The 22,671-nt window shown below is 46.2% G+C and overlaps 1 protein-coding gene across 7 annotated transcripts in view; it reads left to right on the plus strand.

Annotated features, from left to right (window-relative positions):
- The window catches only part of PTPRT (protein tyrosine phosphatase receptor type T), a 460,558-nt gene that overhangs the window by 384,255 nt on the left and 53,632 nt on the right, over positions 1-22,671 (plus strand). For 2 of the 7 annotated variants that reach the window (XM_068150103.1, XM_068150104.1), the window contains exons 16-19: positions 6,577-6,624; positions 9,330-9,478; positions 16,282-16,359; positions 16,565-16,600. In XM_068150103.1, coding sequence (XP_068006204.1) covers positions 6,577-6,624; positions 9,330-9,478; positions 16,282-16,359; positions 16,565-16,600 — 311 coding nt within the window. The remainder of the gene's footprint in view (positions 1-6,576; positions 6,625-9,329; positions 9,479-16,281; positions 16,360-16,564; positions 16,601-22,671) is intronic. The other 5 variants (XM_068150105.1, XM_068150106.1, XM_068150108.1 and 2 more) reach the window with 4 other exon arrangements.

Raw genomic sequence — 22,671 nt, forward strand, 5'->3', positions numbered from 1 at the left:
TGAGGATTACTCTGCTACAGAGGAAGGGAGGCTGTTATTAAGCAGCCTCTTTGCTGTCTTGTAATGGCTTCTGTGGAACATTTTTCTCAGGGAACAGGGGAGTGACTCAGGAAAAGTAAAGAGGCAAACCTCTGGAGGTCACCCAAGCCTGAGGCTGCAATGAGCTTCAGCAGTAGCAGGAGCAAGTGCTTTAATAAGATTTAGTGAGGCAGATGTGCGCCATATCACAGCAGAGAATAGCCAGAGGTATCATCAGGCAAGCCTCTGTGTTGATAGCAACCCAAAGAAGCCCTCAGCAGAGATCTGAGCTCAGGATGCAGACATCATGTAACTGTCTCCCTAGTACTGCACCCAACATATTGTGCAGAGACCTCATTCTTAGCGCTGTGCTTATGGTCTCCCAGGTACCACATCAAGCACCTGCTCTGCTGGTTGGAGCATCAGTCTGGTAGAGGTACCAGATAAATAGTCATCACGCAGTAAATGCTTCCCCCATCAGGCTGTGTGTGTCACTGTTTGGTTACAGAATGCCCTGATCTGGCAAACCCAAGCTCTGTTTGCTTTGCTTTCCCTGGACAATAGTTAGGGTATGAGTGCAATAGGGTGGTGAGGCAAGAAAGCAGGAGAATCCATGAAGGAACATATGATGAATTTTTATTGAGTTTCATGTTTCAGGTTTCATAAGAAATGGGATACTTCATTATGATTGCAGATGAAAATCTTTAACTGCTAAGGACTGTGTAATTCTCAGCCAAAGCTGATAGAAATTGCTACAGCCCCTTATGTGCAGAGAGGTTTGACTTAAGTTGATTTGAACTGTTGTGAAAGTAAGAGCAGCAATATGTATAGAGATTTGTATGCTCTGGACCTTGTATGAATCTTTCAGTCCTGAAGCAAAATGCAGCTGAGTGAGTTACCAGTACTGAAAGGCAGGTTCTCAAATAGATCTGCTGGCAGACCTTTAAATGTGACCATATGGCCTACATCTCTTTATTTTTAGTGTCAGTTTCTGGACTTCAAAGTTGTGCCTCTTAGAGTGAATCTCCTCTGCCTTCAGATTTTTCCTCTCAGCCCTTTGTCCTCTGCTCTAGTGGCATTTCTTCTTGGTAGGAACCAACATTTCCAACCCTAACTCTTCTAAATAGTTCTGTTATAGACATGGAGATGTAGATCATGAGTACCTTCTTTTACAGAGCTGAGCCATAAGCATGGTGATAACCTCTACACTGGTGTTTTGCCCTCAGCCTATCTTGTGTTCTGTCACAGTCCAGAACTGTAAAATCAGATTCTGTAATGAGGTTGAGTGCCTGCAGTTCTGGTGAAAACAGTCAAAAGTATTTTAAAGAGCAAATTCTTTAGCTACCTTGTGCTTTCCATAGTCAGGGGAGTTTTGTATAGCAGCACCTCACTGAAAACTTCCTCCAACACATAGAAAAGGACATTACTGTGGCTGAAAGAGAAGGCCATAAAGATCTTTAACATGCTTTAAAGTGGAAATACAAGCCCAGGAGGCCTCTATTCCCAAGTCACCATGCAAGATGGCCATCATTTTGCATGCTTCAATTTACCCACAGCTAAAAGTTAGTTACTTAGGATTTGAGCTCCTTGGATAGAGCTTGGTTTTGTGATGGGAGGAGAGGGATTTGGAATTGGGAGTTCCTGTCCTGGTGCATGTCTGTGGCCAGGCTGATGCCTGAGGGTTTTCAGAGGAGTTACTCTGTATTTACACCCCTAGTGATGTTGTCTCAGGTTTGCACAGCGTTGCCAGCTCTGTCACATTGCACTTATATTAATACATCGTCAGTTGACAGCGTGCACTGCAAGTTAGCATCCCATCCACGTCTGGAAGTTTTGGTTTCCTCTCCTAGCTGAAGCTGTAAAACACAGACAGCAATTCATTGCTTTGCAGGAGGGTTTGCATTTCATGACAGATGCCTCTTTTGCAACACTATTTTCCACTGCAGCAGCCCATAGCAAGGCTTTATTATCTCCTCACCAGGAAAAGGAATGGAAATGTTTACTGTGTGTGGGTTGAGTTGTTTTGTTTTGTTGTTTTGTTTTGTTTTGTTTTTCTCCTGGGCTGGGTAATGGTTGCAGAATGAAATTTAATCAAGAATGATATCAGATCAGAGCAGTGTTTCTGGAAATAGAGAGACTCATACATGTGTTGGAAGTAATTAGTGTAGTGTTAATGTATAAAAGGGCACTCAGTGGCCAATATCTTGCTTGTATTTTCCACTGACCTGGCCAGAGCACTGAGGACATGAGTGCAATGTAGGAAGCCCCTTCAACTCCCTTCATGTGATACTGTGATCTCACACCAGTTTGACTTGTTGTGGTTTCAGCTAGGGGTTTCTTTCCATGGGAGAGGTTCTCTCAGAGGTGTTAAGCTAAATTTATGCTTGCATTTTCTGAAATAATGGAGCTTGTGCTGAATAGATTTCCACCATCTGTGGGGCATCTGAAGAGGAATAAAACATTCTTTTATTTACAGGCATACCTCTGTATAACCACACGCATGCATGCATAAATAGCTCCATATATTTCCATGCATGGTGGGGTTTGCCTGCACAGGTCCACTTGCTGAATGGGAATTTTCAGAAGAACCTGGGGCTCTCACTAGGCACTGGACAAAAAGAATAATGAATCAGTAACTTGAGAAAAATATCATTAAAATCCAGAAGGGAAGTGAGATTTTTGCTTATAACATGCCTCCATCAGAACTAGAGGACACAGCTTCAAGCTGCACCAGGGGAGGTTTAGGCTGGATGTTAGGAAGAAGTTCTTCCCAGAAAGAGAGATTGGCCATGGGAATGTGCTGCCCAGGGAGGTGGTGGAGTCACCATCACTGGAGGTGTTTAGGAGGAGACTGGATGAGGCATTTGGTGCCATGGTTTATTTGATTAGATGGTGTTGGGTGATAGGTTGGACTTGATGATCGCGAATGTCTTTTCCAATCTGGTTAACTCAATTCTGTTTCTAGTTCTGGTTCTGGTTCTGGTCCTGTTCTATTCTATTCTATTCTATTCTACTCTATTCTATTCTATTCTATTCTACTCATGGGGACTGCAAGCTGTTTGCTGGCTGCCTATACCAGCAGACGCTCACACTGTATGGCTCCTAAGTGCACCTGTCTTCTCTAATGTCTGTATGGCGGTAGGAAAAGGTCATAGAATCAAGAAGGTTGGAAAAGACCTCAGGGATCATCAAGTCCAACCTATGACCTGATACCTAACACCTCATGACTTACTAAACCATGGCTTCAAGTTCCATGTCCAATCTTTTTTTGAACACTTCCAGGGATGGTGACTCCACCACCTCCCTGGGCAGCACATTCCAACGGCCAATTATTCTTTCTGTGAAGAACTTTCTCCTCAAACAGTGATTAATTTGATCAAGTAACCCTTAGAGAGCCCAGCCCTACATTTTTCAAGGCCCTGTGTTCGTGTTACACACAAAGCAGAATATTCAGAGCATCTTTTGATGTTGTACCACTTTGTTGTGGCAAGCAATGTTTGCTTTGTAAGTAAAAGTGGTGTGGCTGGTCCTCACTCCTCAGCTTTACTGCAGCGAATTCCCACTGCTCCTGCAGTAACCTGCCCTGAGTTTGGCTTCACCATGGCAGGTGATAAAAAAGTGCAAGTAAAGCTGTCTCTGCGTGTGCTCTAAGTGGGGGATTTGCCCTTATAGCAGCTGTAAGAAGCAGTAAGCTGCCAATGTGTGTGGGAATATTTCTCAGCTCTTCTGAGGCTACAGTCTGCCAAGGGAGCATTGATGAAGTGTGGTAGTAAATTGGCCTTTCAGAGCCCAGCAGAGAGACCTCCCCCACCAGTGCTGTGCTGCCTTTAACTCCTATCCCTCCTGCTTTCTGTTTAAAGACTTCTCTAGTGACCAAGATCTCCCAGCCTACCTGCACAGCTGGCTTGACAGATGGGCAGCCTCTAGGAACATACAGTTTCTCCATAGTTCAACATGAAGTGCCCCATTGCTTTTTCCCCAGCCCTTGCAGACAGGGGGAACAGCTTCCCTGCGGCATCTTTTGTCCATTTGAAGGCCTGCCAGGCCTGTTTGGTTTTCTTTTCACTGGATTAAAGCTCCACATTTCCTTTGGCCTTTGCTTGTAGACTATGTTTCCTAGATTTACCTTCCTTGTTCTGCCTTCCTACGTGTCCCTTTAGCACCCATCTTCAGTGCAGTGCTGCAGCAGAGCCTTGCTCATCCTCAGGCAGAATAAAAGGATTACAGACCACAGTGCCATCTGTAATCCCTCCCTCCTTTTTTTGCACCAGCACGAAACTGCTCTTTCAAATTGAGTTTATGATCTGCTACAGGTTTAGGGCACAGATATCCTTTGCCATGAGACTACTATTTAACCAGTGCTCCCAGTTGGGTGTTAGCACAGCTGATTGCTGCCTGCCTTAAACCTGTGCAGATTTCATCGTAAATAATGTGTGCTCCGAGCAGGCTGCCGAGCACAAACACCTAAAGGGAGGTGTGTTTTGTAGCTTCCTTAAATTCCTTCCTGAAAATGAGAGCAATGTGCAATTCCAGTCTGTAGGAGGAAATTTCATGTTTAACTTACCTGATCTCTACCTAATGTCTAAATTACCTGTGCATGCAAATCTGCCTTCTAGTGTATATAATCCATCCTGGGGAAACATCTAAAATTAAATCTGCCAACGTACGTGCACGAGAGCGCTTCAGAAGAGGCAGTTGCAGATTTAACACTCCTGCATGTAAAATTGATACCAGAAAAAAAGAAAAGTTAGAGATGGGGGTTGGAGCCACATTTAAAATGTAAGCCCTGAAGTTTAGCCAGAGCTCTGCAGCGCAGGAATCTGATCCTGCAGATACTTCTCACTGGAAATGTTGCTTGAGTGCAGGAAAGGCTTTGGATTTGATCCTAGGTTTGCAGTCCTTGACTCTTAAACTGGAACTCCTGCTATTTTAGAATCATAGGGCTGCAAGAGACCTCAAGGATCAGCCAGTTCCAACACCCCTGCCACAGGCAGGGACACCTCACACTACAGCAGGTTACCCAGAGCCACATCCATCCTGGTGTTAAAAACCTCCAGGGATGAGGCTTCCACCACCTCCCTGGGCAACCTGTGCCAGGCTCTCACCACCCTCATTGGGGAAGAACTTCTTCCTAACATCCAATCTGAATCTACTCATTTCTAGTTTTGCTCCATTCCCTCTAGTCCTATCATTCCCTGACACCCCAAAAAGTCCCTCCCCAGGTCTCTTGTAGGCCCCCTTCAGATACTGGAAGGCCACAATTAGGTCTCCTTGGAGCCTTCTCTTCTCCAGACAGAGTAATGTAGTGTTTCAGGCATTCTATATCTGTGCTCTGACAGAAGCTTCAAAAATAGCTGAATCAAATCACCCAGGGTTTTTTATTTCCACATTCACACTTGGTTGAGGTTCACTGCCAATAGTTCTTACCCTTGCTTTAGTTGGGTTAGCTTCAACTGCCTGATTATACAGCTGGTTTCATTTGTGTGTCCCGCTTTGAGCATCTTTCTTTCATTCTCATCCTTCCTGTGTGTCTATAGTGCTTGTAAACATTCTCTCATCATTAAAAACCCTCCTGAATGGAAAAAGGCAACCCAGTAACCCCCATCCACAGCCTCCTGTGCTTCTCCTTGGCACATTTTCATTGCACTTAAACACAAACGAGCCATTAATATCACCTTATGCACATTTTGATGTTCCAACCACTTTCACCCTGTGTTGATTGTATCAGACCCTCCTTCCAAATATCTGCCTGGTCCTTTATTTCTGCCCCTTTTTCAGCTGCATAATGCATGAGATGGAAAGTATCTTCCCAGTGCCTGGTGACAGGCCCTGCTGGGTGCGCTGGGTGCATTCTGGCTGCAGCCTGCCCGTGATTGACACTAACGCACTGATAGCAGTTTCACCTGGGTGTTGTGGTGGTGGTTATTCAGGGGAGGCTGGTCAGTAAGGAGAGCAGGAGCCCTGTCACTGATGCAGCCTGTCAGTGATTCACAGAGATCTCTTGAAGTGCCCTATTTTTGGAAACAGCATTTCCAGATAAATGCTTTTCCAATTCCAAAGGCATTTTGACACGCTGGGAAATAAACCTCTACCTAGCTGTGGGTTTAAGTCACATCCCTAGCATTCTAGAAAGTCCTAGTCATTTGATTTCATAATCCTTTCTATGAATTATAATGATGGTGAGGTCCAAATAGGCTTAGGCCTGTGCTGCCACTCTATCCAGACACGTAATGGAGGCAGAAAAGGCACATTTAGAAACCGAGAGCCCCTTGATGTGTCTGGCAAGCTTAGCTCTGAAACGCTCAAAAGAGATCTGTCTTCCTTTTCCCTCTAAATTTAGATGGAGGATTTTTACACTCTCAGAATAGAGAGGGAGCAAGGTGGAAACTGCTAAGGCTCTGGTGGAAGCAAATGGCAGCGGTTCCAGCGGCAGAGCGGTTTTCTGTGGGGCTCCCCTCCGAGCGTGCGCAAGCGTTCGCTGGTCCTCCCGCCAGCAGCCTGCTTTGTGTGTGCGAGTTAGATTGAGAACTTTAAACTCATGTCACCTTTTCTTTTTAGGCATTCAAGCCAATGTTTTAGGGGCCTCTCTGTCTTCTACAGGACCAGGTAGAACTGCTTTGCCTAGGGCTTTTGTAAGCAGGCCTTTGGGGACTAAGGGGCTTGGGTTTGGGGTGTATTTTTTTTTGGTTGTTGTTTTGGTTTGGTTTTTTTTTTCCTGCCTAGCACATGCAGAAATGTTGTTGCTCGTTCACTGAAAGAGGAAAGGAGATTGCCAGTTCTGGCTCTTTGTAGCTTGTTGGCATCTCTGAAAAGATACCAGGCAATGGGGCTTACAGATAATTGTTGCCACAAATAATGTAATCTGAATCTGACAAGGAAGTCACCCCGTTTTGATCCGCCGCTTTGGAACATCAGCAGCGGTCGTCTGTAAAGGCTCACCCCAGCAGTCCACAGTGCTTGTTATTAAGGACTTTGACTTTTGGGATTAGCATTTCCCACTGAGAAACTTTAATTCCTGTTGCCAACGAATTCACATAGCTGTGTGTGATTAGCAAATCTAAAGGATTAAAATAACTGCCTCGCAGGGTTCACTTCCAGACTATTGTTGCTACCTCAGGTACCACAGCACACACACAAAAAGTCTCCCATGGCTGCAGCTCATAGACTGTGCTAACATCACTGAGCACTGGAAGCAAAGCTTTTAACATCATCAAACACCAGCTTTCTGCTTCATCACTCGAGGACAGTCCCTCTGTTTGCATCTTCATCTGCAGAAGTGGGTACACCATGGAGATGTTGTGAGATCTCAGTGTGCACTCCCTAATTGTGTGCCCTGTTTGAAGAGCTGTGGGCTTGAATTGAAACCACTAACCATAAAAAGCCTGAACCTCAACTGGTAGAGCAGATTGAAACAGATGTATTTGTTCAGAAGCCTGCATCCTATCACACACTGGACACCCCTCCAGAAATCTCTGCTCTCCTGGTCTGGATTATCAGCTTGCCTTAAAGTACTCATAGAATCATAGAATTGTTAGGGTTGGAAGGGACCTCAAGGATCATCCAGTTCCAACCCCCCTGCCATGGCCAGGGACACCTCACAATAGGTGAGGTTGCTCAGAGCTACATCCTGCCTGGCTTTAAAACCCTCCAGGGATGAGGCTTCCACCACATCTCTGGGCAACCTGTGCCTGTCTCTCACCACCCTCATGGGGAAGATTTTCTCCCTAACATCCAATCTGAATTTACCCATTTCTATTCTGGCTCTGTTCCCCCTATTCCTATCATTACCTGACTCCTATAGACACAGGCAAAGGTTCTAGTTCTCTTTGTCCCCTCCTTGCAAATGAGTGTAACTGGCCCACACAGGAAAAGGCTCTAGTTCTCTTTGTCCCCTCCTTGCAAATGAGTGTAACTGGCCCACACAGGCAAAGGCTCTAGTTCTCTTTGTCCCCTCCTTGCAAATGAGTGTAACTGGCCCAGCTCCCCATCCCACGAAAGGCTGAGGCTTAGCTGTGTGCTTGAACTTGCTCGCCAATGCCATCCTGCCACGTGCTGGGAGTGGGTAAAGCCTGTTGGAATACATTGTGCAAGGAATATCCTTTTAATAACCTAATGAACTTTAAAAGATGGGTAGGGCTTAACCATAAACGTGTCATTTTAGTGAAGAGGGAAAAAAAAACCCAAACCCTCTTTGCAAAATGATCTGGTTGTCAGGATTTAGTTTTGGGTTGGGTTGGGTTTTTTTTAATTCCCTTTGAGTTGGAGGAAAGAAGCAAATTAAAGCTCTTTCTTACAGTAATCTGGGTGGGATTTTTTCCTCCTTTCACTTTGTTTTATTTCCTTATCTGCGGGAGTCGCGTAAGCAAAGTTCCTTGCCGCTGCTGGGGATTTGTGTGATGTTTTTCCAAGGTGTGGGCTGCAGAATGTCACACATCCATTTTTAAACAGGTTTTTTTTTCCCCCCCTCCCCTCTCTGCTATGAATGAAGCACGGGGCAGTCAAATGTCAATAGCAGCTTAGCAGCTCACTCTTCCCGCTCCTCTCCTTTTTCTTGCTGTTAGCTGCGCTTGCAAAAGAGGAGCCTCTTGCGTTCTTGCCTTTGTTAGTGTTTTCAGGGCAGGAGGTGCTTCTGCTTTTGCCAAGGGTTTTGACATCACCTCAAAAAAAAAAAAGAAAGAAAAAAAAAGGCATTTTCCCAGAACAGAAGCATATTTGGACAACTCTAAAATAACTTTAACCTTTCATTTTCTCCACTCTTCACTGACTGCCGATCCTCAGTGCAGTTTAGAGGTGTGTCAGCATTTAGGACAGGCTGCTGTCCTTCTTGCTCTGCTTGGGGACAACTTCTGCTCCAGCTCTCAGGTTGCACAGAGTCAGGTCACACTCTCCACTCAAACTCACTCCCTGTGGGATGAATGCAGATGTCCCCTTTACCTCCCAGTGAGCAGTTCCAAATCACTGCCCTTACCCTGTGCCCTCTGCTCTCCCTGGAGCAACTGACACCCGCTCCGGGAGCTTTACCTATGCCACTCTCTTCAAGGATGATGTAGCACTCCTACTGCTGGGGTGATGCAGGTTTGTGGAAGTTACTGGGAGGGAGAGCTAAGCTCAAAGACTGGTATCACTCTATTCCTTGTGCTCCACAACGGTTACATTCGGAAGTTGTGGGGTTTCCTGCCATGCAGTTTGTCACATGCCCTGCATGTCTGACCAAGGGGGATGATGGTGGTTCTCAGAATGTTTTGTCATTTCTTTGTTTTTAATGAAGGAAAACTGACCTTGATTTCTCCCCTCTTCAAAATACCCTAAAGGAAGCTAGCCAAGAAGCAGAAGGAGACCCAGACCAGCACACAGAGGGAGATGGGTCCTGTGGCTACTTCTGACAAGACCTCTACCAAACTCAGTGCTGTTCACAATGAAGAAGCTTTTTCTTCCAGCTGCCAAGATGTTAATGGATTCAGTAAGTTTAACTTGCTTGCAATGGATATGTCCCCTTTGGAGAGCTCTGGGTTCTTAAGAGGACCCATTCCTATGGGCACAATATTGAGGAGCTAGGAATGACAGTGATAGAGAGCATTGCAACAGCCAGCTAGAAATCAGATGTCTGAAATGTCTCTGGCACTGCCCCTGTTTTAACTGTCAGACAGGTGGGGAGCAGTCCTCCTGACTCGAAGTCTGCTGAGAATGATTTATGAAGTCTGTTCCAATAACTCTCAGTCAAAAAAAAGGCACATGTTGATTTGTTGTGCAGGAATACTTTTCCTTTGTGAGTAGAAGAGTCGAATCAAATCACTTAGCTGACTTGTAGGACGAGCTAACATTTTCTGTACAATATTGTTGTGAAAGACAAGCATGGTCTCCTGGTTAGAGCACTGCAATGGAAAGACAGCATTTCTTCTTTCATCTGTGTCCTTGCTTTATTCTTCACAGGGGTTCAGCAACACTAATCTTAGTTAATAGTTGTAATCCACTCAGACCTCTGTAGCTGGATGGGTTTTGTGGGTAAAGCAGCACAAAGTCATACTCGAGCCTCACTAGATCCAGCCTGAGTGCATGGGGGATTGCATGGTGGATTTGTAAACCTTTGCATATTAAATAAATTTTAACTTAGACACCATGGGAATGTCACTCCTTCTTTTGACACAGCCTGCTAGTTTGAACAGGGAACAGCTCTGAAACACAAGTATGTACTAAACCCCATTTGTCTCTCTTCAGCCTCTGAAGTGAAGTGGTGTTCCCCCTATTTACTAACATGGAGGTGCTTATGGTACAAATGTTTTCTCATTGAAGCCTTTCTCTGTACTCTCCAGCTGAGTGGGTCAGGCTGAGGGAATTCTCCTTTTCCCTACCTCTGTAGCTCATGTCAAATTCCATCTGCATGTGTTGCTGCTGCCACTCTGTGTAACATACCTGTGAGGTGGATAAATAGGTGCTTGGGACTGCCAAGGCTAGCAGTGAACACTTCTCTCTGATATTAAATTGAGTTGAGATCTAATTTTCTTGGCTGCTGAGTAGCTGCATCTCCTAAAGAGACAGTGAGAGTTGTCAGCAGTGGCTTGCATCCTGAAAGGCAGGATAGCAGAGGACAGTGCTGTAAAGGGCATCCCTGAAACAAGCAAAGGCAGCTTGTCAAGAGTGGCTGAGGGACAGTGAGACTTGGAAGACTTTCCTCAGAATCTGGGTGGTTTTTTTGAAGTTTGGGGATTGTTTGGGTTGTGTTTTTTTGGGGGGGTGAAGGGCTTTGTTTCAACCAGTAAATAAGAGAAGAGACGAGCTTGACATCTGACCTCATTTCTTATTCCTTTTGGTGTTTTAAGAGACTAATTACAAGAGCTGAGTCATTGATTTGAGATGGCAACTCTAGAAAATGTGTTGCATCTCATTTAGTTAAAAAGCATCCCTCCAGGTTCCCTTTTTCTGGTGTTTTTTTTTAACCACCTAGTGCTTTGCTTATCTGACATCAGTGCAGGCTGGCACTGCCTCCCTCTATAGCACAGCCTGGGTCACATCCTGCACCATTTCTTTCCTCTTTTGTTTTGTTTGGTTTTCTCTTTATATCCATGAGAAACATTTCCCAGTAAGCTTTCATGTTTCCTCCCCCTTATTTTTTTAACTGCAAAGTCTGTGATGCTGAGGTGCTGGAGGTAAGTTGTGTGCACAGGAGGATACAGGAATTTTATGGACAAAAGACCTTTTTTGGTTAAAAAAAATATTGCCCTAGTAAGAGTTCAGTACTTAGAAGTTTCTCTAGGAACCTGCCCCAGCTTTTGAATGCCATAATAGGATTGCTTCCTCCTGCTGGAGTTTGGCAAGGGGTTATCCACCCTGGCTTTTAAAATCAGCAGTCACTCTTAAGCAGCATAAAAAAATGCCTTCTTACATTGTCCCCTCCAATGGTAAATATCACCCACAGATCTCTCATGCTAGGTAGTCATCCTCTCCATCTCCACCCTCAGTTATGGGAGCCTAGGTTGGCTGTAAAAGTGCCATGCAAACACCCCTGTCCTTTTTGAAGCAAGTCCCCCAAGAGAAGCTAAGTGTTTTCCATCCCAAGATCACCTTGCCAGCTCGCAGAAGCAATGAAATAGAACAAGACAACTTGTTAAGTAGATAACTCACAAATATTGAGTGACTTGCAAACAAGTTTATCTGCAGATGACAGTGTCCTTGCAGGACGTGTCCTTCCCTCCAGTTTTTTTTTCCTTCCTGCCCAAGAATTTTAATGACTTTTCAGACAGAATAAATTCAGTGAGTCCCTGTAGAAGCTTTTTGTGCTTAAGGCCATGTGCCTCTTGGAGCAGGTCCAGAGGGGGCAAATAAAGATGATCAGTGGGCTGGAACACCCTTGCTACGAGGACAGGCTGCAAGAGTTGGAGTTGTTCAGCCAAAGGAAGAGAATCACAGAAACAGTCAGGTTGGAAAATACCCTCAGGATCACCAAGTAAAACTGAGGGTTCCATAGAGACCTTCTTGTGGAATTCCCTTTCTGAAAGGGAGCTACAGGAAAGATGGGGAGGAGAGTCTTCATCGGAGGGTGCAGTGATGGGATAAGGGGTAGTGGTTTCAGACTGAAAAAAGGTCAATTTAGATTAGACATCAGGAAGAAATTCTTTACTGTGAGGCTAATGAGGCACTGGAACAGGTTGCCCAGAGTAGTTGTGGAGGCTCCAAGCCTGGAAGTGTTCAATGCAAGGCTTGATGGGGCTTTGAGCAACCTGGTCTAGTTGAAGATGTCCCTGCTCACTGCAGGGAGGTTGGAACTAGATGATCTCTAAGGTCCCTTCCAACCCAAACCAATCTACGATTGTATGATGGTAGTCTTCCCAGTTGGGCCACTGGTCTGCTCCTGCTGCAGGAGTTTTTCTGTACCTGAGTGGCCCCCATCTGCCCCCCTGCTGTAGTCTCTCCTTTTGCTGCCTGTCTTGCTGCCATACAGCACTGTCACTCCCAGGGAGCTCCCACCTAACAGGTCCAGCAACTGTCAAGCTGCTGCCTGTTGCTGTGCCCCATGAAGGATGTCAAAAATGAGCAGCTGCCCTTCTGCCCTCCAAGGAGGCATAGACCTGACTGCTTTTGCAGTCCACTCTGAATGCAGTATGCAGTGTAGTCATGGGGATTCCTCCACCACTGAGAGTTACCATCCCTCCTGCCTGCACATTTCTTCACCTGCTCTCTGGTAATTTCAGTATAAGCTGTTTGGGTGCAATGGAGCTCTTTGTCAAGGCCAGAGCAGTGCCCGGGAGCACACAGTCCTGTTGGCCCGCTGTGGTTTTGATTGTGTCATTTGGCGGAGCTGTCCATTGTCCTTACACCAGTCAGGATGCTCCGGAAGATCTGTAGTCTCGGTGTTGGGATAGGGAGACCCCAGGTCTTGCTGAGAAGTGGAAAATACACGGGCACTGCACTTTCCTGGCCCAAAGCAAAGCCCCTCATCTCTCATGCCATTCTGCAGTGTTAGTCCTTACTCAGGCAGAATTCTTACTGGTATATAGAGAAGTTTAAAGAGATTTTTGGACTCAGCCTCTGCCTCTGCTGCCATATGGAATCAGAATAGCTCTGTGCTGAAAGGCAGATTAGTCCAGGGCTATTCCAGCCTGTCTGCTTCTACCCAGGGTTTAGTGGAAGTGAAGCAGGCTCCTCATAGTTAATTCTCTCAAAAAACCTTCCTCTTTAAAAAGAAATAAAAAGACATCCTCAATCCATTAAAGGTTGATGATTGTGCTTGCAGCATGTGAGCCTGCTCCTCAGCTTGCAGGGGCATTTGGAAAGCAGCAGCACAGCACTGACTTAGTGCAGGCTTACTGCGAATTGAGACCACAAACTGGAGACAATGTGGGCTTAAAATTATCTCCCAGTGCCTGTGCCCTGCCCAGAAGGGTGTGCACAGGGTTATCATTGCACAAGAGCTGGGCACAGTTTGTCATCCTTCCCGTGAGATGGGAGAAGCAGCAGCATTATCACCTCAGCAACGCTGCACTGATGGTGCCTCCTGCACAAAGGAGCTGCTCTTCTGGCTCTGCAGTGCTAAAATGCCATGGATTAGTCTTGTCCAGCAGGATGCCACATCATCACCATAGCCACCTTGACATCCTCAGGGGGACTCTGGAGGAAAGTGTTTGATTTTGAGGATTTAATCTCTTAAAATGCAGCCAGTTTTGCTAGGGGCTCATTTATTAGGGTGTGCTTCGTGTTTTGACATCTCAGCTTGGGAGGAGACACTTTCCCAGACAACCTTCAGGAGTGAGGCCAATACAGATGAGGTAGGGACCTTGGGTGTTACAGGCAGAGGCACAGTTTGAAGGGAACATTTTGGAAGGTGTAGGGAAGTGAGTTCTACATGAGTGGGCCCTGCTGCACAGTCAACCAAGTTAATGTACTTTTAGCAGCAAGACCAAGGAGGTAAGAGGAGGATGTAGGTAAGTGGCACTCTCAAGTAGCCAAGAAACCTCTAAATTCACCCCTTCCCACATCCTGCATGTTTATTCTGATGAATAAAACTCAGAGGAGTTTCAATTTGCTGCAATCAAATACATCAAGGTCTAGCTCACATTCTCACCCCACAGATAATTTTCACTTTGAGGTTATCTGCTAAAGGCAGCCCAAGAACTTGCAGCCTCATGACCATGAGATGTTCTCTTTAGTGAAGAAAATCCTTACATGTATCTAAAAAGTAAAAATTAAAGCCAAATTTCATCAAAGGCATGAAAGGGGAAAAAAAACCAACACCACAACACGATACTAAAATCCCTTTTCCTGCTCTTCATGCTGGCTCTGGGCTGTTGTGGGGTTTGCTAGCTCAGAAAATCTTACCCAAAGTAAGGGAGAATGATTTTCACATAGGAAGGAACCTCCAAATTCTCCATGACTAGAGGGGTCTGTGTGGCCTCACAGGGAGTACAAAGAGACTTTTTAATGAAGTCCTAATCACTACCCTGATGTGAAATCCTCTCTGGAAGTGTTTGCTGTGATTGCACACACCAGTGCTGGTCAGAACCTCTGGGTAGGAAGCAGCACTGCTTGCTGATCTCCCTATACAAGCCACTGCCTGACTGATATTGGGAATGAGCTCTCCAAAGTTCTGGGAAACTTGGGGTTTGGTGAGTTGTCTTCTCTTTTCTTTTCTTCCCCCCCCCCCCCCTTTCTGAATCTAGAAATTCACTTCCCTGTCTTGCCAATATGGTTCATTTCCTCAAGCTCCATTGATAAGGTTAATCAAACTCCCTGAAGGGAGCTGCCTGCTTTCAGCTGCCTAAGGATTTGTTGCTAGCAGTTCCCAGGAAGGCAGTAGGGCCCAGGGAGTTCTTCTGTATTCCCAAATGTCAGAAAAATCTGAGTCCTGCTCCAAGCCCTGACTGCTGACTTGGTCTATGACCCTGGACCCACAAAGTACTCTTCTTATTTAGACCCTTATTTTAGATACCTGCCAAAGCAGTCAGGTTGCAAGTGCAGTAAGAGTCCTGGGTTCAGATTGACAGGCACAAGGGAGAAAGTGTAAGAGATCCCAAAGGAGAGATGCTCTCTGGCTTGAAGGCAGCTGGGGCAGAACTCCAGCAGAAGAAGCTGTGAGAAATTTGGTTATCTTAATGTGTTTTCAAGTGATGTAAGTCTGAAAATATGGTGGGAGACTGCAGAACAAGAGCAAGTTCATTTACTAGGTGATTTTAAGCTGTTTAGAAGGTAATTCTGTTGACTTGATGAAGCTCTCTAGACTAGTGATTTCTTTGCTTCACCCCCATGGGATAACTTGCAATTTTTAAGCGCTGTTTGCTCAAGAGATGCTAACACTGCTGCTGAAATTGCTTTGATGTATCCTGAGTTTAATCTGCTTTTACTGGATTATTGGAATAGTTTTTTTCCTGTGTTACCTGTTGTCATCTTTCTGATGTACTGAGATTTGTATTAGCTTGTTTCCCAACGTTTTGAGGAGATAAATAAATGCCTGTAACTCTAAGAGTGAATGCAGAATGCTAACAAAGGGACATGCCGTCAGAAATGATGGATTACCATAAGAATGTGCATGTATGCTGTTGTAGATATAAACCAACCTCATCAATTTCCTATCAAGGGAATAATCTGCTATGAAGGTGTTGAGCCCTGCCTCCTTTCTGTAAATATTTGATTAATATGGAAATGATTTGTGGGTTCTTGTCCAGAGAAAGCTCCTGCTTTAATGGGAGAAAGCAGGGATGCTTGTCCTGCTGTGAAAGCCCAACTCACAGGGGAAAGGATTATGGGATTTGCTAAGAACAGTCCTGGGGCTGAAGAACAAGTCCCTTGTTAGCCTGCCTTGTTTTAACAACAAAAGGAATCGCTGCCCTACCTGTGTATTGCCACGGTGCTCGTGTCCCCTGTGTCTGAGCAGGCTTATTTACTGCGAGGACTGTGTTTGATTCTCTGTGCTTTGGATGGCAGGGGTTGCTTTTTAAGGACCTTTCTCACAGAGACAAAAACCCATAAGTTTGTTCCCTGGGTTAAAAATAATGACAGCTAGCATATAGTCCTCTATGTGTGTCCTGCCTGGGAACACATTGATTTACAGTAACTGGGGTCATGCATTTGGGGGCTGAAGTGCTCACATTAAAGAGAATCCATCATGATGACAACGTAATAAATGTAATATGCATGTGCAGATGGCAAATATGATTCCTTTTGATAAGCCTTATATATCCCATATTACTGTGTTCTTTGAGGAACATTCTCCCTGTTCTCTTTCTCTCTCTTAATATATGTCTAAAGTCTTTTCCTTATGTCTTTCCTACCTAGCATCACCCTCTCCTTGTTCATTTTCTGTCCAAAGCAAAACCCTTCAGAGCAAATCTCTGTTGAATTCCTACTACTCAGGTACTAGTGCCAGACTTTTTTCTCTTTCCTTTCTGAATGCCCTTGCCTTTGTATGTTTCCCAATATGACCTCTAGGCTGACCCTCTTGGCTGTGAGATGCAGCTAACCTTGTTTTCATTCTTCTTTTTGTAACTTTCTTCCTACTGATCCTCTGTTGGTTTCCATTGATCCGTGTCATGTGGGCGAACGGGATTCCACCTCAAAGTATCGTCAGACACTGTTCCATCGACCACGCTTCTAGGTAAGAGGACAGGTATGGTGCACTGCTCTTCCCTGCCGAGCAAACCCTCCCATGTGCCTTCAAACTAACTTGCAGAGAGCCCTAACAGCTGGCTGGGGTCCAGAGCTATAAATAATCCTGTGGTCATCTGTGGTGTGTGTTGGAAAGCTTTTTGGTTTACTCATGCTTTATTATTGCTCTTAATGGATTGATTGATTTTTGCTTAAAGGAAAGGATAGTTCAAAAATGAGGATTTAGGAATCCTATCAAATAATTCTTGGGGTTTTTTAATGTTGTTTTTTGGTTGGTTGGTTTCTTTTTTCTTCCCTTTCCCTCCCCCTTTCCCTCCCCCTTTCCCTCCCCCTTTCCCTCCCCCTTTCCCTCCCCCTTTCCCTCCCCCTTTCCCTCCCCCTTTCCCTCCCCCTTTCCCTCCCCCTTTCCCTCCCCCTTCCCCTCCCCCTTCCCCTCCCCCTTCCCCTCCCCCTTCCCCTCCCCCTTCCCCTCCCCCTTCCCCTCCCCCTTCCCCTCCCCCTTCCCCTTCCCCTTCCCCTTCCCCTTCCCCTTCCCCTTCCCCTTCCCCTTCCCCTTCCCCTTCCCCTTCCCCTTCCCCTTCCCCTTCCCCTTCCCCTTCCCCTTCCCCTTCCCTTTCCCCTTCCCCTTCCCCTTCCCCTTCCCCTTCCCCTTCCCCTTCCCCTTCCCCTTCCCCTTCCCCTTCCCCTTCCCCTTCCCCTTCCCCTTCCCCTTCCCCTTCCCCTTCCCCTTCCCCTTCCCCTTCCCCTTCCCCTTCCCCTTCCCCTTCCCCTCTCCTCGAGTCTCCTCTCCTCTTCTCACATTCTTGGCCAAATTCCCACATGCCTAGACTAGTGGAAGATGTCCCTGCCCATGGCAGAGGAGTTGGAGCTAGATGATCTTTAAAGTCCACTCCAACTCAAACCATTCCATATTCCATAGAATCATAGAATTGTCAGGGTTTGAAGGGACTTCAAGAATCAGCAAGTTCCAACCCCTCTGCCGTAGACAGGGACACCTCACACTACATCAGGTTGCACAAAGCCACTTCCAACCTGGCCTTAAAACCATCCAGGGGTGAAGCTTCCACCACCTCCCTGGGCAACCTGTGCCAGCGTCTCACCACCCTCATGGGGAAGAACTTTTTCCTAACATCCAATCTGAATCAGCTCACTTCTAGTTTTGCTCCATTTCCCCTAGTCCTATGACTCCCCGACACCCTATGACTGACCTCTGTGATTCTCTATGACTCTGTGCCACCTCGTCTTCAGCTTGGTTTGGACTTCTGTAGGTGGCTGTACTTGTGCAGCTCTCACAGAATCACAAAATGGTTTGGGTTGGAAGGGATCTTTAAAAGTCATCCAGTCCTACCCCCTACAGTCAGCAGAGACTTATACTGTGCATGCTGAGAGGCCTCGAGTACAAGCCCTACAAAGACAGGCTGAAGGAGCTGGGATTGTTTAGCCTGGAGAAGAGGAGGCTCAGGGGAGACCATCTTGCTCTTTACAACTACCTGAAGGATGGTTGTAGCCAGGAGGAGGTTGGTCTCTTCTCCCAGACAACCAGCACCAGAACAAGAGGACACAGTCTCAAGCTGTGCCAGGGGAAGTTTAGGCTGGAGGTGAGGAGAAAGTTCTTGACTGAGAGAGTTGTTAGCCATTGGAATGTGCTGCCCAGGGAGGTGGCAGAGACACCATCCCTGGAGGTGTTTAAAAGGGGATTGGACGTGGCACTTGGTGCCATGGTTTAGTCCTGAGGTCTGTGGTGACAGGTTGGACTTGATGATCTTTGAGGTCTCTTCCAACCTTGGTGATTTTCTGAGAGCCAACTGCTAAATATTGAAGCATTGTGGCACAGGCTTGAGAGGCTAACGAAAAGACTGAGAGGTGGAGATTCTTCTCTGTGGCTGCTGGTAACTTTAGAGGGGTTGTGGCAGTGTCCAACATCTCTGAAAACTAGCTTTTCTTGTTCAGATGATTTATAAAAAGGCATCTGGTGTGCAGCTCTTAGCTGTTGGACTTTTAAAAAGAATACTGTTTTACAGTAAGCCAACCGAGCCAGCAAAACAGGCAGAAACTCTTAGCTGGTTAAAGAAGTTACCCAGAAACTTACTGGAGGTGTACTCTTGAAAGTGAGTAATACCAGCCTGGAACTTCAGGCTCTCCCTGGAGGACGCTGCCTGCATGTGGAGTTTGAAGAAGGCAGTTCCTCTGCTCTGAATCAGAGGAATGATGTGTGGCTGATCAGGATCTAACCGGTGGTGTTTATCAGACCTGTCATTTTGGATTATCTACAGTAAATGTTCACTTCCAGACACAGCAATCTACTGTGGCTGCTTTAAACATTATTCTGGGCATGCTGAAGCCTTGCAGTTAGACCAGGAAAGAAACAACTGACAACTGAGCACCTGAATGCCCTGGCTTGCAGACCAACATCAGGGCAGAGCAGCTCCAAGGGGCTGTCACAGCACACACATTTCTCCTGCTGTCATCCAGAATGCTGATGGCAGTGACTGAGCCTTCTGTTACCAGCTGGGGAATGGAAGGAGTCCTTTCTCCAGAATCATAGAATGATTTGCTTGGGAAGGGATCTTCAGAAGTCATCTAGTCCAGCACCCCTGCAGTCAGCAGGGACACCTGCAATTAGAGCAGGTTGCTCAGAGCCTCAAACAACATCATCTGGGCAACTTGGGCCAGTGTCTTGTTGTCTTCAGTAGAAAAAAATGGCTTCCTTCTATTTAGCATAAATCTCTCTCTTTTAGTTTCAAACTATGACCCCTTCTCCTGTCACAACAGGCCTTGTGCAAAAGTCTGTCCCCAGCTCTCCTGTATGCACTGAAAGGCCACCAGAAGGTCTCTCTGGAGTCTTCTCTTCTCCAGGCTGAACAACCCCAACTCTCACAGCAGAGGGCTTCCAGCCTCCCAGCATTGCTGTGGCCTCCTGTAGCCCTGCTCCAACGGGTCCATGTCTCTGCTGTGCTGAGGACTCCAGAGCTGGCCCCAGCACTGCAGGTGGGGTCTCAGCAGAGCAGAGAAGGGGAAGAAAATGCCTTCCCTTGATTTCCCTGGAAATCACATTGAAGAATGGAGGACAGGCTGCACTTTCTTCCAAGGCTCTGGTTGGGTTACAGTTTCTTGCACAAAAGTGTGTGTGTGACCTGCTGAATTTATGTCAGAGGGATGAGAAAGCAAAATGAAATCCAGCAAAGGGCCAAGGAGGTACCAGAAAGGGAGCTGGGGAAATACAACACAATTTGAGGTGTTCAAAGTGGGATTGGATGTGGCACTTGAAGCCATGGTTTAGTAGTCATGAGGTGTTGGGTGACAGGTTGGACTTGATGATCTTTGAGGTCTTTTCCAACCGTATTGATTGTATGATAAGGAAGGTACAGAGGGTGTGCAGCAGTGGCTGTGGGCAGGCTGGGGCTTGGGCTCATGGTTCTTGCAGCCCACTTGGTCCTGTGGTGATCAGGGAAGATTTGATCTCCTTTCTCAGACAGCCAGTGTTGTCAGCAGAAAAGCCTAAAAGCAGATTTAACTTTTGGCTGCATTTAGACACGAGGCCCAGACCTGCAGTGGGCTGGAAGATGTCAAACCACTCTCGGTCTGGTACTCAGTGTCTCTGAAAACCAGACCCTCTTTGGAGGGAGCTGTTTCTCATCCCTCACTGTCCCCACCATGAACTGCACACTGCAGACTCTGCACCAGGGAGCAATAGGCAGATTCAATCTGTGCTCCTCATGGGAAAGCAAAGGGCAAAACCCCCCCAGAGACTTCGAAATCCCTGATTTCAGAGAGGAAAAAGTGGAAGTAGAAATTGAACTGCTCGTGAGTTTATGTGTTCAGAACTCTCCCAAACATAACTTCTGCTAGCCCCTAGAGCTCTGTAAGGTTTAATATCCCTGTTTTACACATGGGAAGTGAAGTGCAGAGCACACCTAAGACATGATTCACACAGACTGGCTACTCCCTGCTTCCAGTAGAACTCAACAGCCCCAGGTGCTGCAGAGCAGCCCTTGGCAATGAAGAAGTTTCTATCCTGTGACCTGAAGGCAAACTGAAACTTTGGCCTTCTAGCTTCTCAGACAGGTTCATCAGACATTGGCTGCTGCTGTGTAAGCAAAAGGAGTTTAATTTTTGATGTTTATTAATATTCATTCCTGGGAAGGAAAAAGAAATCCTAAAAGGGGCATCAGTCATCGCTCCTCCAATATCTGTCTTTAGGCACTACCTGCAGTTCAGGGCCATTTGTTCCCATCTGTTATGCCTTCTGCTAATAAATGCTCTGTGTCTGCAGTATTGGATGAATCCCTAGGCTTGGCCATGACATGATTTGTTGGTAGTATGATATAGGGGGGTTGGGTTTAGACTCTGCTCTCTCCCATACTTGATTAATGCTTTTTTTCCCCCCAGATTTTATGTAAAGCATGTTTTTAGCTCCATAATTTTTTGTTCCTCTTGTAGACTACTCTGCATGTAAATATTTTGCACAAACAGCTTCATTGGAGCAGTGAATACTTAATGCTAAGAAATAAAGGAGGTGTGTTTCCCTATTTACATCTCAGTAAGGCCCATGTGGTACCTGAAGTACAAGCTTGGACTCATAGAATCACAGAATCATATTGGTTGGAAGAGACCTTTAAGATCACTGAGTCCAACCATTAGCCCAATACTGCCAGGTCACCACTTAACCATGCCCCTCAGCACCACATCTACATGGCTTTGAAATCTTTCCAGGGATGGGGACTCTACCACTCTCTTAGGCAGCTTGGCCCAGGGCTTGACAACCCTTTCAGAGAAGAAGTTTCTCATAACATCCAAACTAAATCATCTCTGGCACAACTTCAGGCTGTTTTCTGTCCTCCTGTTCCTTGTTACCTGAGAGAAGAGACCAACCCCCACCTGGCTCCAACCTCCTTTCAGGGAGTCACAGAGAGCCAGAAGGTCTCCCTTCAACTTCCTTTTCTCCAGGCTGAACAACCCCAACTCCCTCAGCCACTCCTCACAAGGCTTGTGCTGTACATCCTTCATTAGCTTTAATGCCCTTCTTTGGACATGCTAGAGGTGATTCTTGGAGATGTGCATGTCCAGGATCTATTGAAGATGTCCAGGAGATGTCATCAGCACAGACTCTTCAGGGCAACCATCATGTCCTTCCCAGCAGTATGTGAGGACATTTGTCCTTGTTCTCCTTTCTGCTGCTCAGAAAGATCCTAATCAGAGGAGCTGCTGCCCTCCAGAGAGGATGGGCACTGCAGTGCCTGTAGTTCCTTGCAGAGGAGAACAAGCAGAGAAAGCTTGCTGTCATGAAGCCTCACATTAAAACTGGCTTGTGCTTCAAGTGGCATAGAAACTTGCCCTGAATTTCCCTCTTTTGTAGCTTAGATGAGCTCTCACCCATGCCTAATCGATCCGCTGTGAGCATATCCACAACCTAATATTTGAAGATCTAAGCAAGATACAAAGAAGCTGATATCACTGCTTTGCAAATGTCACCATTGCTGGCTTTTTTCGGTGCAGGACAAGGTATTTTTATGCAATGAAAGCTCAAAAATCAGTGGCTTGATCTGTTCTGTAGCCTCCTAGACCATGTCACCCTCTGAGGAGCTGTAGGAGAGGCTTCCACACCAGTCCTATGCTAATATTGGCCTGCAGCAGAATGAGCAGCAGAGGCACATGCCCTCATAGGGTGTTACTTGAGTTGAATTTCTCTTGCATTTAGAATAGAATCATAGAGTAGAGTAGAATAGAATAGAGTAGAGTAGACCAGGTTGAAAGAGACCTTCAAGATCATCACGTCCAACCTATCATCCAACACCACCTAATCAACCATGGCACCAAGCACCCCACCAAGTCTCCTCCTAAACACCTCCAATGATGGTGACTCCACCACCTCCCTGGGCAGCACATTTCAATGGCAAATCACTCTCCCTATGAAGAACTTCTTCCTAATACCCAGTCTAAACCTCCCCTGGTGCAGCTTGAGACTGTGTCCTCTTGTTCTGCTGGTGGTTGCCTGGGAGAAGAGACCAACCCCCACCTGGCTACAACCTCCCTTCAGGTAGTTGTAGGGAGCAAGAAGGT

This window comes from Melanerpes formicivorus, unplaced genomic scaffold (genome assembly GCF_026170545.1).
Source record: "Melanerpes formicivorus ecotype bairdi unplaced genomic scaffold, bMelFor1.0.p_v2 SCAF_19, whole genome shotgun sequence".
NCBI classification, from domain to species: Eukaryota; Metazoa; Chordata; class Aves; order Piciformes; family Picidae; genus Melanerpes; species Melanerpes formicivorus.